Consider the following 21,035-nt stretch of genomic DNA (forward strand, 5'->3'; position numbering starts at 1 on the left):
ATGCCCATAATGAAGAGTTATTGGAAGCACTCATGAAGCTGCTTTTGTTAAGTAAAAAATTCGAGTTACTGGTTGTGTACTCATCAGGAGTATTAGCATACTAAATATATACAGTACATAAGTCTTGTTGACCGATACCTATAGACATACAGTACAACGCAGCTCCTTTTGTAGCGTCATCTGCCAGACAGGAAGCTAATGAATGCCTTTCCTCCAGCAGGTTTTTCTCTGCATGCTTTTTGTTTGAGCTTCCTTCCCTGAGCAAAGAGCTGTGCATCATGCTGTATTGGATAACTGATGGTGGGCTTCACCAAAAACGAAAAAAGTAAAACCTCTTCAGTCAACATGAAGACTGTTTTACAAAAAAAAGGAAAAAAAAGGTAAAGGGTATAGGCTTTTCTCAATGCAGCATAAACAAAAATAGACCAAAGCCTGCAAGCTAGTTCTCCCAGACAGCTCAGGCTCTGCTGTATCATACACATGTAACATGCCTGGTTTTGTTCATGTCATATACCAAACAAACTTACCCAATTTGGTTGCCTATGCTGCAAATTCCTTCTCTCTCCCCCTGACATCTCAGTGATGCTGCAGCCCTGTATCACTTCCTGCTGATTCAACCCTGCCATCACCCCAGCATCCCCCTGCATGTTCTTCTCAATTTTGTGTGTGTATCATATATGTGGTGAGTGAAGATATGTGTAGCAGAGATACCAAACTCTAACAATGATCATCTGGTGCAATATTTGTCATAATGAAAAATAAGACAGAAAACGTGGATAAATAAAAAGGTAAACAGAAATTAACATCTTTGATGAATTCTATTCTAGTAGTGGGATTGCATTGAAATAAAAGACACGACCACAAAGCAATTAATAATCAAGAAAAAATAACTGCTTCTCATTTCGACCTCCAACTCATCAATTTCACATTTTATCTTTAAACACAGAGCTTTCATGGTAGACCAATATATTAAAACTCTACAATGAGTATATAGCTAAAGATATCTACGGTATATCAGCCGTCCCCAACCTTTTTTGTGCCACGGACCAGTTTATGTCCGACAATATTTTCACGGACCGGCCTCTAAGGTCTTGCGGTTAACAAAATAAACAAAAATAAAACCAGTACCGGTACCAAAAAAATAGACGATTTATTCACAACACACGGGAAAAGACCCAGGGAAACAGAGTTAACGATAAGAAATGATTTAAAAAAAATAAACACTAAAAACAGATAAAAACCCTGAAAACCACGCGGCCCGGGGGTTGGGGGTGCACTGCTATATATAACTAAAGAAAATGTACTATGAAAAGAAAGATTTCTGTTAGACCCATTTTATTTTTAATTTCTTTAATAATAAATAGATAATCTTAAATTACACTGCAAAATATAAAAATCAATTGAAACCTGAATGGCAGAGATCCACCTGAGGAAAATATAAATGTCCAGATTTAGACACTACAAACAATCACTTCCTGCATAGTGTCATTTGAATGCCACTGTTGGAATTAAAAATGCATTTTTTGCACATCTTCACAGCACAGCTGTCTTTGGTTATAGATGACAATAAGCGTCCTCTTATTCAGCCTACCTACCCTGACAGTCAGCGATGGGTGATAAACCTTCTAGCTGAACCCTTTCTTGTGGCACTCTTTAACTATTAAGCTTGTATAATCGTTTTGGAAAAATCAAAACAGCACTGAATACAGACAGAAAAATAACCCTTGCTTTGATATCATAAGCTACGTCAAGGACAGACATTCAGAGTGAATAATGAATAATGTGAAATGTAAAGGTGACTGCCAGCCTATTTAAAGCCTCACTTAAGAAAAAAAAAAAAAAAAAAAACATCACAGAAGAAATTTCCGCCAAGATCAGTGACTAGATGACCTTCACATTATTAAATCTCATTTTTCTTCTCATTCACGGAAAAAAAAGAAAAAGAAAAAAAAGAAAAATGTGCACACATCCATGCAAAGGACTCTTAAAAAAAATTACTGATCTAAGAAAAAGGTCATTATGAATGAATAAGTCAAAAGCTTTTCTTTTTCAATAACAATTGTGTCGCTTCCATCATTTATTCATAGCTCAGTGTTTGCATGGATAAATACTGACCTTCCCACTTGCACAGTGGGTAGCATTAAGAAGGGGAAAAAAAATAAAAAGGGTTGCACTGCTTTAGAAAAAGCAACAACAAAAAACTTTTTCAGTTTGAATACCCTTAAAACCTATGTATAAAAAAAGATTTCAGAATTAGGTTCAATGTTATCTGTTTTTTTTTATATAACAGAAAGAATACCAGAAATATGAAAACATACATTTCATTCTCACGTTAATCCTCCTTAAGCCTTACAGTCCTGGGTTGATTTAGTGACTGTTGCCCATCTTGAGAAAGAGTTACCAAAACAAACCCTTACTAACATCAAAGCCACCTTTATCATGAAGGTATTTATAATGCACAGGCTTTAGGCTTTACTGTAAACACTGAAAGGATTTAGCCAGTGACAGTGGTTCTTATATTTTAGAAATCAGCTACTACAATCATTTCTCCAGAAAAGTTAGGATGCTATGTAAAATGTAAATAAGCTGTAAGGAAATTATATGCAAACCATTTAAAATAGTATTCAATGGGAAGTGAAAAAAGACAACATATACATTTTTTATATAATATAATTTCTATTGTAATAATAATAATTGTAATACTTTGAAATAAATAAGGCTTTTTCCTTAAAAAGAGCACAAAAAACTACCTATTTTAATAGTTCAAACACTAAATATATATTTTAAACTATCATACTAATGAAAATAATTAGGGAATAGTTCAGATGTGCTGTGTGAAAGAAAAATCGAAAAAAAATCAGCAAATACTTGACTGCGAGTAGGCGAGGTTCGACTGTATATCGGTCAACACTGATGGTGCCTTATGAGAGATGTGCAAAGTAACCGTGCCTTGTTCACTTAATTGCTATACCATCACCAATGCTTGTTTTGCAACTATCTGCTCTCAACAAGCCATGGTCCTTTTCTTTCCCCTTCCCCTGAGGCTCTGGTGTCCATGATATCCAAAAATAATTTAAAATTTTAAGTCATCAGAGCTAGTGTGGCGTTCCACTGTGTCTCAGTCAATCATACATTAGGACTGTAACCAGAGAAGGCATTCTTTGTGAGTCTTGTTTATCTGTTTTTTTTTCTTTTGGTATAATTTTAATCATTATATACGTGGATGCAGGGACAAACTGCATTTGCTGACAACTGTTTTCAAAAGTGTTCTTAAGCCCACGCAGTAATTTCCACAACAGGATCATGTTTTAATGCAGTGCTCCCTGAGGCCTTGAAGATCACAGTCATTCATTATTGGTTGTCAGCCTTATCCCTCGAGTACAGAGATTCATGTTTACTCTCTTAATCTTTTAATGATATTGTGTACGATAAATGACGAAATCCAGAAATTCTTTCTTTTTTGTTCTTAAATTAAACTACTTTGCCTACACAGTTTTTCACTGAATAGTAAACCCTTCTTCACGCTTTTTTTTTTTTTTAAACTGAGAAACCCTGGCTCTGTGGGATGTTCTTCTTACACCCAATCATGTTAATGACCTGTTCCTAATTAACCTAATTAGTCGTGAGAAGCTCCAACAGGTGTGTATATGTATGTGTGTACTTTTGAGCACACAACCTTTACAGTCTTGCAGGCAACTTTCTGAATTATACAGCTATTTCTGCTATTAAATTTAAAATGAATACACAGTAGAAGGCTTTTAAAAAAATAAATGTTTGTAATTTCAACATTTGAAATGCTGCCTTGAATGCCGAGTTTAAACATTTGCACTGGATGCTGTTCACATTTTTTCTATATCACAAGTTTTTTGGGGGGAATTTTTTTGTCATTTTAGGTGCATCAACTCTCCTTGTCTATAATACATAAAAGCGCAGCAGTGCACAAAATCAACCATTTTTTAAGGCTTTATTGGATAGGGACAGCGAAGATAGACAAGAAAGCGGGGAGAGAGAGAGCAAGACATGCAGGAAAGGGCCAACTGCTCTCCGGCCATACGGCATGTAGTCGCCTGCTCATCCACTGAGCTAAACTGGCACCATATCAACTGTTTCTCAAAGTTGCAAATGTTTCCCAATATGTCCAAGATAGATTTAAAGGAACCACATGTGCTTGCTCTAAGGGGGTCATCTGATTGTCAGGACTTTTCTCTATTGTAGGGTCTTTCCTTACACTTTAAACCACCCCAAGGTGACTGTTGTTGTAATTTGGTGCTATATAAATAAAAATACATTAAATCAATTTAGAATCACCTTACCTGAATCCACTTGTCAGGGACAGCCATTGCCAGTCGGTAATCAAAACCAAGTCCTCCCTCCTCCACTTTTCTGCAGAGAGCTGGCATCCCTGACACATCCTATAGGAAAGTCTTATTATTTAATATCACATTTCTACTTTGCGGGCACAGATTTCAACAAAGATTTTATCAATACCCACAACTCACATGTTAAGGGGTGAAATTCCTACACCACAGGCAAAAAAAAGGAAAGAGCGACACCCCATTTCCTTTTGCATTACCTTTTAATTACAGCAATGAATACGCAAGTAAGCTATGTCTAACTAATAAGTTCTTTTAATTAATAACAGCTCTGGGCAGTGTCATTGCAAAGTTAGTGAATGCAAAGATGTGTGTGTGGCAGTGGGTTTTTACCTCTGCAACAGTGATGCAGTCAGGATAAAGGGTATGAAGAATGTGATTGGCAAGCATCAGGTAAACCAAAGAATCTTCATCTACCTGTAGGCCAAAGTATTCACTGTAGTCCCCTGTGAAACCTGCGCCTGTAAACACCCACACAGTGAACACTCATCATGTTTTCACCCAAACTACAGATTTTTTTTTTTTTAACTGATGCTACCGCTTTGCTTTCTCTTCTTGACATATTTCTAAAATGTCCTAAAATTGTGAAATAAATGTAATCTTAATGAAGGCCGAAGGCTCCTTTGGATAAGAAACTAATAAAAATGCCTCTAGAGACTAAAGAGCAGCTCTTACCAGAACTTGTAGGGTACGCGGAGAGATTTAAACTCTGGAGCAATTATTATTAAGATTAAATACAGATGAATATTCTTGATCTCACTTTATCTCACTTTTTGGCATGTTTAAAAATGTGTTTTGTTGGCATAATGAGAACTAAAGTTTTATTTTTAAAAGGTGGACAGTATTAATCACTGAATATTATTCAAGTGCATCCAAGACAGTGTACAGTCAAAATTCTTCCAAATTAAAAGTAGTCAAACTGTACTAATTTTGAGTTGCAGAAACTGAAAATGATACTTAAAATTATTTGTTGGTTCTGGTTTTCATGAGCATGCTAGCAGAGCAGTTCTAACACCAAAAATACATTCTGACCCCTGAATTTTGGCAAAAATGAAGGTAAGCGCTAATTTTCAGACTCAGCTCAAAATATTAATCTAATTTTGCTATAATTAGGCTTGTTTGAACTGGATTTGTATCAAGTATGACACAGTTGTCAAAGTTCAGATATTATCATCTCTCCATTTGACCTTTTGCCCTCTACTCTGATCTTGGATTTGACATTTCTAGCAGAAGGAAAACTATATTGTTGCCAAGTAAGGCGTTTTTCCATGAAACAACATCTCATCTAGACCTGCTCTGTCAGGCAATTTTCTAAAGACATTCAGTTGTTAAACATATATTTTTGCATATTTCTTTATTTATTTTTTTACCTTTAGTTACTGTCACTGCTACTTTGTTGCTAATACTACCATTATAACTGTTGCTGTTGCATCAAATGTTATAACATAGGAAATTCCCAAATATAGAATAAAGATTTTCTTATCTTATAACCCTGCTATATATTGTTACATAAAGAAATGTTACATGTTATCACATGAAGCAATGACATACAGATGAGAAGACATAAAACTACACATTTTATAAATTGTAGCTAATCAGATGTTTTAATTGGCCTATTTGCACTCAGCACATTAAAATCCACTATGCAGACAACTTCTGAAAATCGTTCACCAATGTTGTCTAACATTTGCTAAACAAAATGTATTGTTTACCTCCATGACAACATTTCTAATGGTCCTATCCCAACTTTTGACGGCATACAGGTTACGTTTTACACCAAGTATATTTTAATTTCGTTTATTTAAAATCTCAATTCAGACAACAGTCTTTTTGTTTTACCAGACCAAATTTCTCTAAATATAATTTGGTAAAAAAACAAAACAAACCCCCCCCCCCCAAAAAAAAACCCCCAAACAAACAAACAAACAAAAAAAAAGAAAAAAATTGTTTTGATGACGTTTTTGACCTTTCTATTAACCTTTCACCTTTATATTAAGCCTTTACATTAACACTTTCATAAAATAAAATTAAAAAAAAGTTCCCTCATGATGGATAGGATAAGTTAGACCTCTCAACAAAGCTCAAATTAATCTTTAACACTCGGGAGTGTGTGGTGTACACTCCACTGCGAGTTATAAACAAGAGCAGGATGACAGGCTTTACTCACACCACACAGCTCTGAAATATAAGGTGCACACAAACCAGTCTTACCGATGCCATGGTGATGGTACAGCATGGAAGTAACACCATCAAATCTGAAGCCGTCAAAGTGGTACTCCTCCATCCACCAGCGCAGGTTTGACAGCAGGAACCGCAACACTTCCCAGCTAGAAAAACACACACACGCGCACACAAGCACACACATTCAAGGTCAGGCAAAGCAAAAGCTGTGAATTATTCACACATCTCACTGTGCACTTTAGGCACCAGAGATTAATTTTCACCCCTACAGGACATTCACATATTGATAACCAAACTTATATTATGTCGGAGATGGAGCGCAAATGAGAGTGAACGGTGTTTTCATTAAGTACAGTGACTAAATTGAGGAGAAAACCAATTCAAATAACCAGTTGTCAAACTACAAATCAGTGGCTTACAGTGTACGGTTAAGTTTTCTGATTTCCATCACATGCTTTCACTCGATCACTGGGCAAGCGTTTTATATTACCAAGCCCATCTCTGTGTATTTGAAGTGATAGGATTTCACGCCACACTTGGGTAAACAAACACTGCGCAAGGAATGGAGTTTCCTCTCTTGAGGATGAGATAAATCCTACACTTCTACTTGCTTTGGCCTCATCTTCATTGTTTTACAATGTCCTACAAACAAGAGGTCAAAGACTGTACAAAAAAAAAAAAAAAAGAAGCCAATAAACTATTTGAATTTGAAAGCGTTAACTGTGGTTGTAGTGCAGCCCACGGTGTGCTACAAAGCATGCAAATGCTCACTGTGTCTGTTGACTGGACTGTGTCGGTGGAGGACAGAGGAGGTGGATTCCATAAATGGCCCCAGTCTCCCCGTTCCTGACTGGGCGAGTCATCCGATTTCTAACAGCCTCTCAAGGCAAAGTACACTACACACCTCAACTCTTTCCATTGAGAGGTGTGTTGCCATGGAAACATCAGTAAAAACTCAATATTTGGTTGTCTATATGCAGTGTGTGTAATGAGGACCAAATGAAACACTGCATACATGGATGCCAAACTGGGAGGCAGCAGCAAAGCACCAGGGATGAGACACGAATGACATTCATTACACTGATTAGATGCTGCCTCTGCTTAGGCCAGGCCCAGATCTTCTCCATACTCCAACAACGGTTTGTAATAGTTTGTGACTACTATGTGTTTATAAATATAAATCTAATGAAGGTTTCTGTTTTTGCGATAAATTTGTATCCACGGAGTGTCTTTGTAGTACGTAAAATATGATTCTACTTCCTGAGCTACACTTCAGAATATACAGCATGTAAAGGGTTTGTTAACAGAAATAATTCAACTGTATGTATTCATGGTGCCAGTCGGCTGGCAGCTGTATAGGCCCACCATGAAAGACGCTCCTGTCTGACAAATGTTTTACCTCATCAAAAGTATTTTTGCTGTGTTATAGGGGGCATTTCACTGTCTAGTTAAATAGAGTGAACCACATAAGCTCCTAGTAAGGCTGATTTCCTTCATCAATTAAAATGTTAATGTATTATTGAATGACAGTATCCTGAATTACAAAGGTCAGACACAGAGTTTTCCCCCTGTCTCAATACCACACCAAGGGCCCTTCAATTCTTTTTATTTTTTGCAATTTCATCATGTCAAAAAATTGGTGAAGCAGCAAGAAGACCCAGATTCATGCTTCAACAACACTTCAATAACATCTAAAACTGAAAAATTTCACACAAACACTAGACAGCTCATGTCCTTAATAATGCTTTATCTTTAAAATGTATTATAGGTTTATCTAACACTAAAACCTGAGGATTACACCTCTGTGGCAAAACCCCCCCACAAAATCCCAGTTTCTTTTGGCCAAGAAAGCCATGACACAAAAATACATTTAAATGCATTCCCTTCTGTGCTCCATTCCTCAGGGATGACCAACACCAGCACTGTTTGACAGGTGTGAAGCTGCATGTTACATCGGTACTTCCTCCATCCCTAGAGAAAGATCACAAGAGAGCCTGGTATGATCCGATATAGCAGGCTGGCTGGGTGGTCATGCAGACCCTGTGATAAATAGATTAGGTCCTCCACTCCACTGCACAGAGCCAACAAAGGCTCAGACACAATGTATCCTCACGGGATGGAGATAATAGCCATTGAGAGCCAGAGGCCCAAGATGAAACCATACTGCCACATTAGGACCCACAATGCCATTTATGATCAAGTCCAATTACGGTGAGAAAGTTAGATCTCTGTACCAATGCAATGCACCACTTATCTATGCAGTTCAATGAAGTTATCACTTGGTCTGTGGTGTTAATACAAAAGCAAATTGCATATTACACTGTCCTCATAGTAAAGCTCTGCCATGACAGTGAAACCTGGTTAGGGAGCACTAATAGAGTAAAAGCCTAATATTGCTGCTTGTAGGGTAAGACAAAGTAATCTGTCATGGGTGTTTCTGTTCTACCTGCAAGTGCACACTGCCAGAATAAAATAAAATAAAATAACAAAAAAAATCATGTTTAGTTGCTCCTCATCAGAGCTTATTTTCCCCTCATGCTGGCTGTAGCTGTGCCCGGTATTACAGTGTGTATTTACACTCAGTTTCCAGCCAAAAGAAGCCATAAGTTGCCGTGTTTCTAGATTTTGCATTAGGTGACATGTCAACTTGTTAGGGTTGGCGTGGAGAGAGATTTAAGTCCCTGTTTTACCAACATCACAGGTAAGCTGCAGATAAGACCAAATAAATTTTAGAAGCTGACAGTTCATTCCACGAGAAGTGTGATGCCCAAACTGTGTCACCAGACAACCCGATGTATGGGGTGCATTTGTTAGACCAAAAAGGACAAATGAGGTGGCTCGTTTAACGCATTTCAAAACCTTCTATAATCTAACAGGGGACAGAGACACTGACAGGAGTGTCAACATCAATGAAACCACATTCTGGGCTTAAACTTGATTTATTTATCAATCACATTTCTTTCAAATTCAGATTTGCATGCATTAACTAAAGGCAATTTTGGGAGACTATGACTTACTTGGACACTTTTTTTTTTTTACTTTTGAGGCTACTACAGTGTGTGCTTGAAATGTTCTCTAACAGTTAGATTTTTTATTTTCAGTTTAACCGCTCTCCAGTAAAACAGTGATTTCAGTAAGCCAAATCACACATGCCTTGATGCACACAGGTGCTGTGTTGGACTTGTGCAGAAATTACATCTTTATACTGTGTAGCAGAACATTGTAAGCAGCCATTCCACGAGTCTGATAGTACTGGCTGCCTTGCTGGGTAAATTCTCATCTAGAGGTCTGACAGACTGTCCCTGTATTGCTTTGCTTTGTGTTAGATATCTGCCATTTGTCTGGCATTCTTTATGCAGCCTGGCAGCTATCTGCTCTTGCTTGGCATCTTAGGAAGAATATTCTGCTGCCTGCGAGACTGTTTGTATGTTTAGCAACCTGTAATTAGTATCACTTTGTACTTGCCATCTTTCAGGAATCAGTGGCTGTCTGTAAGGCCCGTTCTAATTCTTCAGAGTTTTCTCCAGTGGACCATATTTCAGCAGTTGCAGGACATTTAGAAGTGATTTTCATAAGGAAGCCGTTAAAGTAATTTAAATAACCACAGTAACAAAAAAAAAAAGAAAAAAAAAAAGATAATAATTACTAGTCTTCAAACTTTGTTATCTAGTTAGCTAGAGATCCTGCATTACAGTTGGTAACATAAGACAGTGCTCCTGCTAGTTTTTAATTACTCCCTGTTCTGGCCATGTTGACGTCAATTTGTGCAGCAAACATCCGTTTCTATGACAAAATTGCCCATCCTTCATGTGTATTGTCATCATTGGTTAAAAATAAGAGCTTTGAATCTTGAATCTTTCAGAGTTAGGTCTCGGACTTCGACCCAGAAATCATACAGCAGTTTTCAGTGGAATAGTACGTACTGTTCAAGCATAAAGGTGGTACGTCACTTTAGGAGCATGACCAAAGGCAATCAGTGCCTTTCTGGAGATCCAGTTTTTAAAGTCACAGAGTACACAAACTCCTTCCTCCGTTCCATCCATCCATCGTTTAACCTGGACACACTAAGGGCTCCAACATGTTTACATGCTCAACATTGTAGAGGTTTACTGTCACCAAGGGGAAGAGTCACAAAAACCGGTCTGTGGGCTACTCTTGCTTGTGCTGTTGTTGGTCCTTGCCAGCTAGGAGAAGACTAAAGTTCTAACATGCAAAGAGCTGAAGTGAAACCAAGAATGCTGTATTTTTCTACAAACCAGTTAGGATCTGACCCATACATAGGCTACGTTCACACTGCAGGCGAAAGCGCATCAAATCAGATTTTTTTGACCTTATGCGACCCATATCCGATCATGGTATGACAGTGTGAACGGCACAAATCCGATCTGGGTCACTTTCGTATGTGGTATTGAATCCGATACATATCCGATGTTTTAGAAAGCGACTGCTGTTTGAACGGTCATGTCGCATTAAATCCGTCTTTTATGTCACCGACACAAGACAGATGCCAATTATCAGCTCCGGAGAAGCGCCCGATAAGACATCGCGAACGCTTCCTGGCCATCCAGTGTAGATGTCAGTGAAACTGTTGGGAAGACAACGTGAACATTTTATTTGTATTTTATAATCTGCAGATTCTGACAGAAATCTGCAACTATCCTTTGAAGCACCGCGCCTCTCTAAAACAGCAATAAGGATAATTATTAGGTTATTTACATTATTATGTAAATAACAAAATAACTTAAAGCAAAAATTGGGAAACGTAAAGTTCGAAGTCTTTATATTAAGGGCCATCAGTCAAACAATATTGTTTGCTCTGGGTCTAAACAGAGCCGTTGTGTGTGACTTCTTTTGCGCATGCGGGCCGCTTTGAGCGTTCACACTAGAGAGCGTTTGCTGTTGCATTTTATTTGTAGTGTGAACAAGCAGACAAAAAAAAGAATCGGATTTGATCAAAAAATCGGAATTGAGCATTAAGACCTGCAGTGTGAACGTAGCCAAAGTGTCATCCATAACAAGCTTTTGGATTTTTTGAATAACTGCACATTAGCGTAAGATAAGAGACACTATACTATATCATAAATTAAGCACAACAGGAGGAAACATTTTCACATTCACACCTCTGGTCAGTTTACTTAACAATCATGTCCTTGGACTGTGGGAGGAAGCTGAGGTACAAACAGTGAACTCACATAAGTACAGGGAGACCATGAAAATACATCAAAACCAGGACCTTCTCACTGTGAGGCACCAGTACAAACCACTGCACTACTGTGCTACCCCAGGTACAACACTCAATTTAAAAATTCACAAACTATAGATATTTTCCTCCTATTTGTCTAGTTTTCAATGGTTAAGGGGCATGAAGGTAAAGTGTTTGTATCTTATCCTATCCAGTGACTCCATGAAGCACCTACTGGTAGCAATACAGGGAGTTCCAAGAAGCCAACTTGCACACCTACTGCTAAGCTGAACTCATTAGCCGAAGCTCACTAGAGGGGAAAAACTACTTTTCCCATTGCTGTGTGACCTGATGGGATAGGGGAAATAACTCATGGGTGTTAAATACTGAAATGAATGCATTTGGATTGAGTGACTGAGTTTTCAAGTGTGGGTTTAGTGATTGATCAGACAGTACCAAAACCCCAGCTACAGCACAAAGTTGGTCCAAGTAGGAGCATTCATGTTTTTACATAAGGGAAATGGAGTTTTTGTTGTTTCTTCTGTGATGGTTTCTGCTCCATTTCTTTCAAATAAAAGCATGCCAGTTACCAGCAGGGTGATTCCTTGCTCCCCTAGATGTCTTTCCTTGGGTGTAGTTTTCTTATTCTAGAACTTCAAAATTTAAAGGGCATTTAGCTGGTAACAGCTGGAAACAGATTTTGTAGTGTCATCTCATGCTTGAGAGAAAATTGCATCATTTGTTGTGTATCTAGTTTTATTGGGCACACAGTGGAGGGTTACATGGATTCAGGTCTAATTATATAACTTGATCAGTGTCTTAGCATTATATTATACATCAAACAAACAAAAGAATGATATATGCATACATACACACACATGCACGCGTAGAATAATACTGTCAAAGTGAAAATAGTTAGTCCTCCCTTTCAACATGAACATCAACAGAGAGAAAAGCTAAAAAGCATTTTCAAAAGCCTAGCCCCAAGCCCATTTTTCATATCTTAAGAATTCACACAAAAATTGATGAAAAATTGATGCAAATGATCCTGAGAGAGGTTGGGGATATAGAATGGACCCACAGCAAGCTCTTCAGAACTCTCACTACTGATCTGCAAAAAGGCTTGACTTCTTTGGCTGCCAACCCCCCTACAAGCACTCTACTTACCCGGTCACTGTGTCAAGGTGACTTTGACGTATTTAAAAAGGTTCATGAAGGAAACAGACACCGATGAATGATGTGGATGTCCCCAAATTAGTTTCTGTTCGACACATACCCATGCGTTTGGTGCAGCACACCTAGTACATTCACATACACCACATCTTGACAACTTATTGACCTATTATGCTACATTCCAGCTCCAAATTTGTATTCTATTAGAGCCGCTAATATAAAAACCCATATTTATCTTATTCTCTTTAAATTGGGGAGCCTCTTATTTTGTTAACTGAAACAAACCATTTTAGCTCTTGTCACGTTCAGGCCACCACCTTACCTTCTTTAACCTCCTAATACCCGAACTCTTTCATGGCATGCTTGAAATCTTTGCTATATGGGCTGATTGGGACCTGATGAATGTAAAAACATTTTTTTTACTGATTTTTGTTTTGGAGAAAAATGAGATCCACATTCAAGGACATTCGTTTTAAATTTTGATAGAACAGTGGCAGTATAATGTCCTCGTAAGTGGATATCAGGCACTTGTAGAGCAAAAATCTTGTATTTTGGTCTAGACAACCCAAAATGTGATGTCCATATATGTGGATGCCAGGTCCTAGGAGGTTAAGCTAACTGTCTTTTGATTGGCTAGCCCCCCCAAACAGCTAATGTGGGAAGCCAGTGGATGAGACCGCTGTGTTCTCATGCATGGCTGCGCATGTTTAATATGAGTGTCCACCAAGTAATTACATGAAAGAAAAGCCATAAAAAACTTTATTATGGGGCCATGAAGTGTAATCATTCCCTGTAGGTTTTAAGAAAATCTGAGACATCAAAGGAAATTTTCAAGCAAAAGTTGGCTGTTTTTGCCTAAAGTCGAAAAAAAATGAAAGACAATTCTAAGAAGTAGACTACTGAAAGTTAAGAATGTTTTCCTTTAAAACAAATTAATAAACACAGCCAATATCAGAATGCTGATTATACAGCATAGACCTGAAAATATGGCAGGTGGATGGATGACATTACAGCATGAATGCTTAAATATTTTTTTGTACATTTATTATTTACTTGGTTCAATTTAGCAATTATTTAAAAATGGCTTAACAACCACCAGCATATGCATGTGTCCTTATAGTTTCAATGCAGCTCGCTTCTTGGATAGCCAAGTTTGTATTCAGCAACAGCAAACCCACTTCTAGCATTCCTAGAGCCTGGAACCAATGTTTGCAAAACCAGACATTCTTAATACCGAATGCAGACACATTTGACTCAGAGGCAACTCAAGTTAACAAACTGGATAGCAGGCATCTATCTAAACAGCATTCTCTCTGGACTGTGTTGAATGTTTTATGAGGAAAAGCTGAAGTGGAACACATACAACAAAAAAGGTGTTCTTTGATAAAGATGCACAAGTGGAAGCAAAGCAAAAAAGGCAGCAACAAGGAAAATGTGCATTTGCTCTGATAGCTTGTATCAGTCAGCTTCTGTCAACCTAATAAGAACATCATGGTCAGAATGTGATGGCTGATAGCAAGGCTGCTTGATTAAAAACAGACTGTGTATCCCACAAGGTTCACGGGTAGCCTCTGAGGTTCATTTCCTTTCAAAGAAAGTAACAGAAAGCTTGACACAAACGACGTGTCCAAACATCTTGCGAGAGGCAAAGAAGACAAATGAACTGGCTATGACATTGCAGAGCTCCTTTGGGCTTTTACAAATGACTCCTCATATGCCTCCCAGTTGTGGCATATGTCTGCACCATGTCTAATGAGTGCTTCTGATACGAGGAGGGTTCAATAACTAATGAAAGAAGAACCTTGTTCTCTTATTATAGCCCCCCTGCCTGACACTAAGCATTGTATAATGTATTGGAAAGTGGTGCACACTGACACACACTTATTAAAAGCGAGTTCAAAAAGGCATTTGATAGACTCAACAGTGCCTGTTCCTCTTTAATGTGTGCTGGGATCATTTTCAGGGTACAGAGGCAAGAGAGACACCCAATTAACAGGGCGAACAACAACACCAGTCGATAGTTTTGGTGTACATTGAGCACCAGCAGAGACAGAAAAAATAACCTGCCTATTTATGGCCTTTCATCTGTTTTCTAACACTTTTGTAATTAGTTGAAACTACGAACATCACCAAATCTCTGTTACACTGTGACGATCCTAGCTGAACAAATGTACAAAAAGGTAAAAAAAAAAAGAAAAGAAAAGAAAAGAAAATCAAGGCAAAAGGAGGAAACTTGAGTTTTCAGTCAACCACTCATTCACTACACTTCACCTATATATCAGTGCCTTACTTCACGGCCGTTTGGTTGAGCGATGTAATCTGCCATTTTTGAGAGCATGTCTTGGTTTTGACCTTCAACAAATCTTTCTGTACAAGGCAGTCTGAGAAACTGTAACAAGTGATATGGCAGGTTCCCATTTATCCTCATTCATCAATCTTTACACGTGTTTACATTTATATGTAGCTGATGCAGACAAAGTGTCTTTTCATCATAAGTTCAATGTCTAACAGTATGTAACATTCAAATCTCCACGGCAGGTACAGCATAATGGAGGAGTAGAAATAGCAGGGATGTGTTTGCTTTCAAATCACGCTAAAAAGATCTTGAAAAATATATAATGTCTAATCAGGACGATGTTAATCACAGTAAATTTAAATGGTATAAAGAACAAAAGTAAATTGGTTCTGTGGTTTTGGTTTATGGTTTTTAATATTACACAGCATGTCCATTTTTACTACTACTTTATATGAGTAAGTAATCACATTGTCATTTAGTTATATTGTGGAAACTCTTCAACACTTTTTTCCCCCCACCAATTGAAAATGACACTGTATCAAAGTGACTGAATAAACGTGAATTAACTATTACCTCTCAGTTTCAGACATTCACCAGCAAGTCTGTTAGGTACGCTTATTCAACTGTGTTTTAACACAAATGTCTAATTAGCCAATTACATGGCAGCAAGTCAGTGCATTTAGGGAGGGTCAGACAACCTGCTGAAGTTCAAACTGAGTATCAGGGGAGATTTGAGGGACTTTGACCGCAGCATGGCTGTCTGTGCCAGACAGCTTAGTATTTCAGAAACTGCTGATCTGCTGGGATTTTCCCACATAACCATCACTAGGGTTTACAGATAGTAATCTGAAATGATAAAAATTTTCCAGTGAGTTGTAGTTCTCTGGGGAAAAATGTGGTGTTAATGCAATAGGTTATAGGATAAGGGCTAGGAGAAAAGTCTGCAGGAGAACATTTCTGAATGCACAACACATCAAACCTTGGAGCAAATGCATTACAGCAGCAGAAGAGCACACCGGATACTACTCCTGTCAGCTAAGAACAGTAAACTGAGGCTACAATTCACACTGGCTCAACCAAGACTGGTCAATAGAAGCCCAGAAAAAAGTTGTCTAATGAAACTTTATTTAATTGCTGAAACATTCAGATGACATGGTCAGAATTTGTCAAAAACCTGGATACTTATTAAAAAGTTATAAAAACTATACAAGTACCTGGAGTAGTTAAAGAGACGGCTGTCCCACAAGCTGTGCACCCCTCTGGGTGGAGAATGGAAGAAACATGAGTCGGATCCATCAAACCGATTTAAGCCATCTTCCGTGTTCTTGGACGCGTGGCTGTGAACGACATCCAGGAGCACCATAATCCCCATTGAATGAGCCACATCAATCAGCTGCTTCAGCTCATCTGGGGTCCCATAGCGGCTACAAATGAACACACACATTCAGATTCACATTAGGTTACTACACAAGCTTAACCCTGAAGTTTAGGTTGATTCAAAATTGCCACTCAATGAAAATCATCCAAGTTACAACTGGAATATGTCAGACTAACCTTTTTCCCCCCTATAATTGGACCATTTTGAGCACATAACTAACAGCATGCACATATGCAAACACAAGCTTAAAAAAAATTCAAGGACCTAAATTACATATATTTTCTGAGTTGTTTCAATTTCCCTAACAATAAACCTGTCAAGCAGATCTTAACTCCCACTCAATGGTTTTATTCTTTCTAAAATTGCTGTCACATTGACAAAAGGCCCATTTAAGACTAAGTGCAAACCAACACTGAATTTATATTTTCATTAAAATGTTTGCAATTCAAATAATCACAACAGCATTGAGCAGTATATTATTGTACAAGCATAGCCGCTTTGTCTAAAGTGAGCTTTTGTCATTTGATAGATGTTTTTATATTAACCTTTTCTACAGGACATCTACAGTAAAGTCAGTGGAATTCTCAGGACACTGAAAAACACAACTGTATGTGTACGCATCCATAACCCACACCTTATATTATCCAATCTCTAACATCCCATCCTCCCAACAATCATCATATCAGCTTCCTTTAAAAATAAAAATAAAAATAGGACACATAGTGACAGGATTATCCTGCTTTCCGGTATTCAACCACTGAGGTTTTAAATGACACTAAGCGATCAATCAAGGGTGAAATTACAATATATATAACTATGCCCTACTCTGAGCAAGGAAGGAGGATCTCTGAAAGAAGATAAAGACTCAGACTAGTCCACCTTTATCTACGACTCTCCCCACTCTGTGGATTAACAGAAAATGTATTTACAGAGAGATTATTGCTGGTGTCAGACTTCCTAACCTTGATTTGAGGTGACTGAGTTGAGGAGAAAGTTGCTCACTCAGTTTGTTTTTGTGACACTCATTCAACCCTCAAAATAAAACATCAACAACTTTAAAACATTTTGCAGCCGCTTTAAAGATAAAATACATTCAGGTGGTAAAGTGTGATACTGGATACCTTAAAGCTGAAATCTTTTAGAGTCTGTCTTTCAGATATTTTACTGGTTCACAATTTTACTCCCAGTATGATTACACTTCCTCTTTCTTTTTAATTGACAAATATATTAGAAGAAGGACTTATATTTATATATATATATATATATATATATATATATATATATATATATATATATATATATATATATATATATATATATATATATATATATATATATATATATATATATATATATATATATATATATATTTGTCTATTCTTTTAATGCAGTAGTATTGCATTTGATATATACTCACTTTGGTTGTTTTTCTCCTTAAATCTGCTTTATGAAGGTAGCATGACAGAGATTTACTCCGATTACACAAACATTATGTAGGAGAAAGTAACGGAACATGGGTATTGATTTGTAAATAACTGGACATGATAATATTATACTACACTGTATTTCTAACCAACTAGGCAGCGGATTTATTTATCTTGGCAATACTTTCTTTGAAGATATAATTAATTTTGGGGTCAACTTGAAAGAGAGACAGTGTAATGTAAAATGTGCAAAAATTAGACCAGATTTTAAATAATATTTGGATGCAGACTACTGTATGATGTGATGTTTAGAATCCCCAAGACATTTTGTGAAAGTTTGACTCTATTTGACCCTGAAGAAGTGGTCAGAGGTCTAAAGTATTGTGAAATTTCAAACCCCAACATATCATTCCCTATAACACGACACTGCATCTACAGCTTTTATCAGAATTCCAGGCCAGCCGAGAGATATAATCTCTGCAGCGTGTCCTGGGGCTTCCTCCCGTTGGGACATCCCCAGAACACCTCAACCAGAAGGCACCAAGGAACATCCTTGTCAGATTCCAGAACCAACTCAACTGGCTCCTTTTGATGTGGAGGAGCAGCGACGGCTCTACTCGGAGCCCCTCCTGGATGTCCGAACCCCTTCCCCCATCTCTAAGGGAGAGGCCAGCCACCCTTCGGAGGAAACACATTTCCGCCGCTTGTATATGCGATCTCGTTCTTTCGGTCACTACCAAAAGCCCGTGACCCGAGGGTAGGGATGTAGATCGACCAGTAAATTGAGAGCACTTTTACACTCAGCTCCTTCTTCACAACGACCGACTGGTACAGCGTCCGCATCACTGCAGCCGTAGCAGCAGTCCGACTGTCGATCTCCGGCTCCCTTCTCTATTAGAATTCCTTCAAACCTCAAGCTATCATGTTTATAGACAGAATGATGACACGCTACCAAAAACATAACCTCCTTGGCAGAGACAAGTACCTTGTACAAAATACAATATATATATATAAAACTAGTGAAATGATGGCATTTACCTGGAAGCAGCAAAGAAACTTGTAATCTGATATCCAAAGCTTGCATAGTAGGCATGCTCCATGATGGCCATCAGTTGAATACAGTTGTAACCTGGACCAAGAGAGGAGACACTGCAATTATCATATTACAAATTTCATCCCCATTTCATGCCTTAAAAAGCATATTATACCAGATTAAACAGCTAACCTTATCTAGCTGTTGTGAAACTATTAAAATATTCATCAAAAAAAACATGTGTTTGGTGTGTATGGCAGTGGGATACACTGTGCTTATTTGTTCCTAAGTGTATTTGGATAGCTTAATTTCCCTACAGTAACTAGAGGGGTTATTAATTTTGCAAATCTTCATCTTCTTTTCTAATGATTAATTTTAATAAACCCCTGCTGTTCAGCTTGTATTTCAAACATCATTTAAAATGCAAATAATTCTTATGATGTGTGGGTTGGTTGGCCACACAGAATAAGACACGCTTAGAAAAATTCTCTGAAACGTCTCTCTTTTTGTGTTTTGGCCACTATTTGGTACAGAAACAATCTGGAAATCTTTAAGAGTTGATACTATTTGACCTGTGTCAGTCACACTGTATGTATGAGCTCCAGGCATTTCCTTTTTGACACAAGCTCCAGTATCCTAAAGACAAGCTGTGGCAACAGGGAAACACTAGCTATCAGTCAGGAGGTCATATACCACAAAACGACCTACAAAAACTGCCTCTATGAATAAGAGAACAACAGGCTTTTAAACTGCCACTGAGGACTCTAGAGGGAGGCCCTGCGGTTTTCACTGTTGTATTGAACAGATTTATTTATATATATCTCTTTTCAGGCTAGAGAGAAAGGAAACAAAACTTTGCCTTCTGAAGGATTGTGACAAAGCGCTGGGGTGAGAGGAAGTTTCTTTTTTTTTATATATATATATATACTCTCTTTCAGTCAAGAAAATGAAATGGCAGGTAAAGTCACCGTCACTAGAGACTGTGGAGTTTAGCCTCCTGGAGAATCCTTATTGTATAGAACCCCTCAGTTGCTGCAGCAGTTACTCTGCCAGTTTCCTTATCCGCCAAACAAGATGACACAACCGAGAAAACGGACTGATCACATTTCTCTTGGTCTGCTGTGTCAGTTGTGTCTGTACTTTTAACGATGTCAGTGCAGCGTGGCGTTCCTGAATGCAAAATAACACCAACGCTCATAGGGGTAGAGAAGCAAAATGGGTACTTCTTTCATAAGGTTGCAGCAACGTTTGAACGCTACTCTTAGTTGAGATAACTTGAAAATTAACTACTTAAAAATTAGTGAAAAATATACATTTACATGATGTTTTAGGTCATATACATAAGATCATAAGCAAAATATAGGGTTGCTCGGTGACTGCGTTTAATTTTTTTCTTTGTTGTCTTAGACCGAGTTCAAGTAGTTGCAGTGACCAACTTTCAATCGTAAGGCGATAGCACAAGTCAATTGGTGAAAGGCAACCTCTCTCCAGACACTTGCAACCTGACTGCAATCACTCTTAGACAGACTGACAACAGTTTGTAAATAATTGTTGTTTAATTTATAAAAGCAGAAATTGACAGCACATTGCAATCAATCTGAGTCAGTCTGCACCAGTGAGTGCAGATGCATATCACTGCAATAACGACATGACAGGTTGTCAACATTGTCAATATTTCTTTGTAAAATCAAGGTTGCCAAGTGCCTGTGTCATTTTGCAGTTACATCCCCGTCCTGCAAAAACCACGTTACCATCTGAATAGAAATGTTTCAATTTTGGGCTCAAATCTTTGAGATTTTAGATGGACTAACTATGAGTAGCTAATATAAAATTCTTTTCCATATAAATTTTTGTATATGTAGACAGAAACCAATTTACAACAGACCAAAGAAGATCAATTTTTGCTGATTTATCACAGTTAATCATGGTATTTTCACAGATAGGTGGCACTACTGACAGAGACTGACTCAGTCTTATTGCCGTTTTACTCCCATC

The 21,035-nt window shown here is 37.8% G+C and overlaps 1 protein-coding gene across 1 annotated transcript in view; it reads right to left on the reverse strand.

Moving 5' to 3' along the window:
• The window catches only part of gbe1b (glucan (1,4-alpha-), branching enzyme 1b), a 105,251-nt gene that overhangs the window by 58,089 nt on the left and 26,127 nt on the right, over nt 1-21,035 (reverse strand). Inside the window, exons 6-10 of the mRNA XM_080889059.1 lie at nt 19,046-19,136; nt 16,420-16,629; nt 6,585-6,700; nt 4,707-4,834; nt 4,314-4,412 (exon numbers count right to left, since the gene is read on the reverse strand). Coding sequence (XP_080745185.1) covers nt 4,314-4,412; nt 4,707-4,834; nt 6,585-6,700; nt 16,420-16,629; nt 19,046-19,136 — 644 coding nt within the window. The remainder of the gene's footprint in view (nt 1-4,313; nt 4,413-4,706; nt 4,835-6,584; nt 6,701-16,419; nt 16,630-19,045; nt 19,137-21,035) is intronic.

The sequence above is a fragment of the Rhamphochromis sp. 'chilingali' genome (genome assembly GCF_963969265.1).
Source record: "Rhamphochromis sp. 'chilingali' genome assembly, chromosome: 8".
In the NCBI taxonomy this organism is placed as follows: domain Eukaryota; kingdom Metazoa; phylum Chordata; class Actinopteri; order Cichliformes; family Cichlidae; genus Rhamphochromis; species Rhamphochromis sp. 'chilingali'.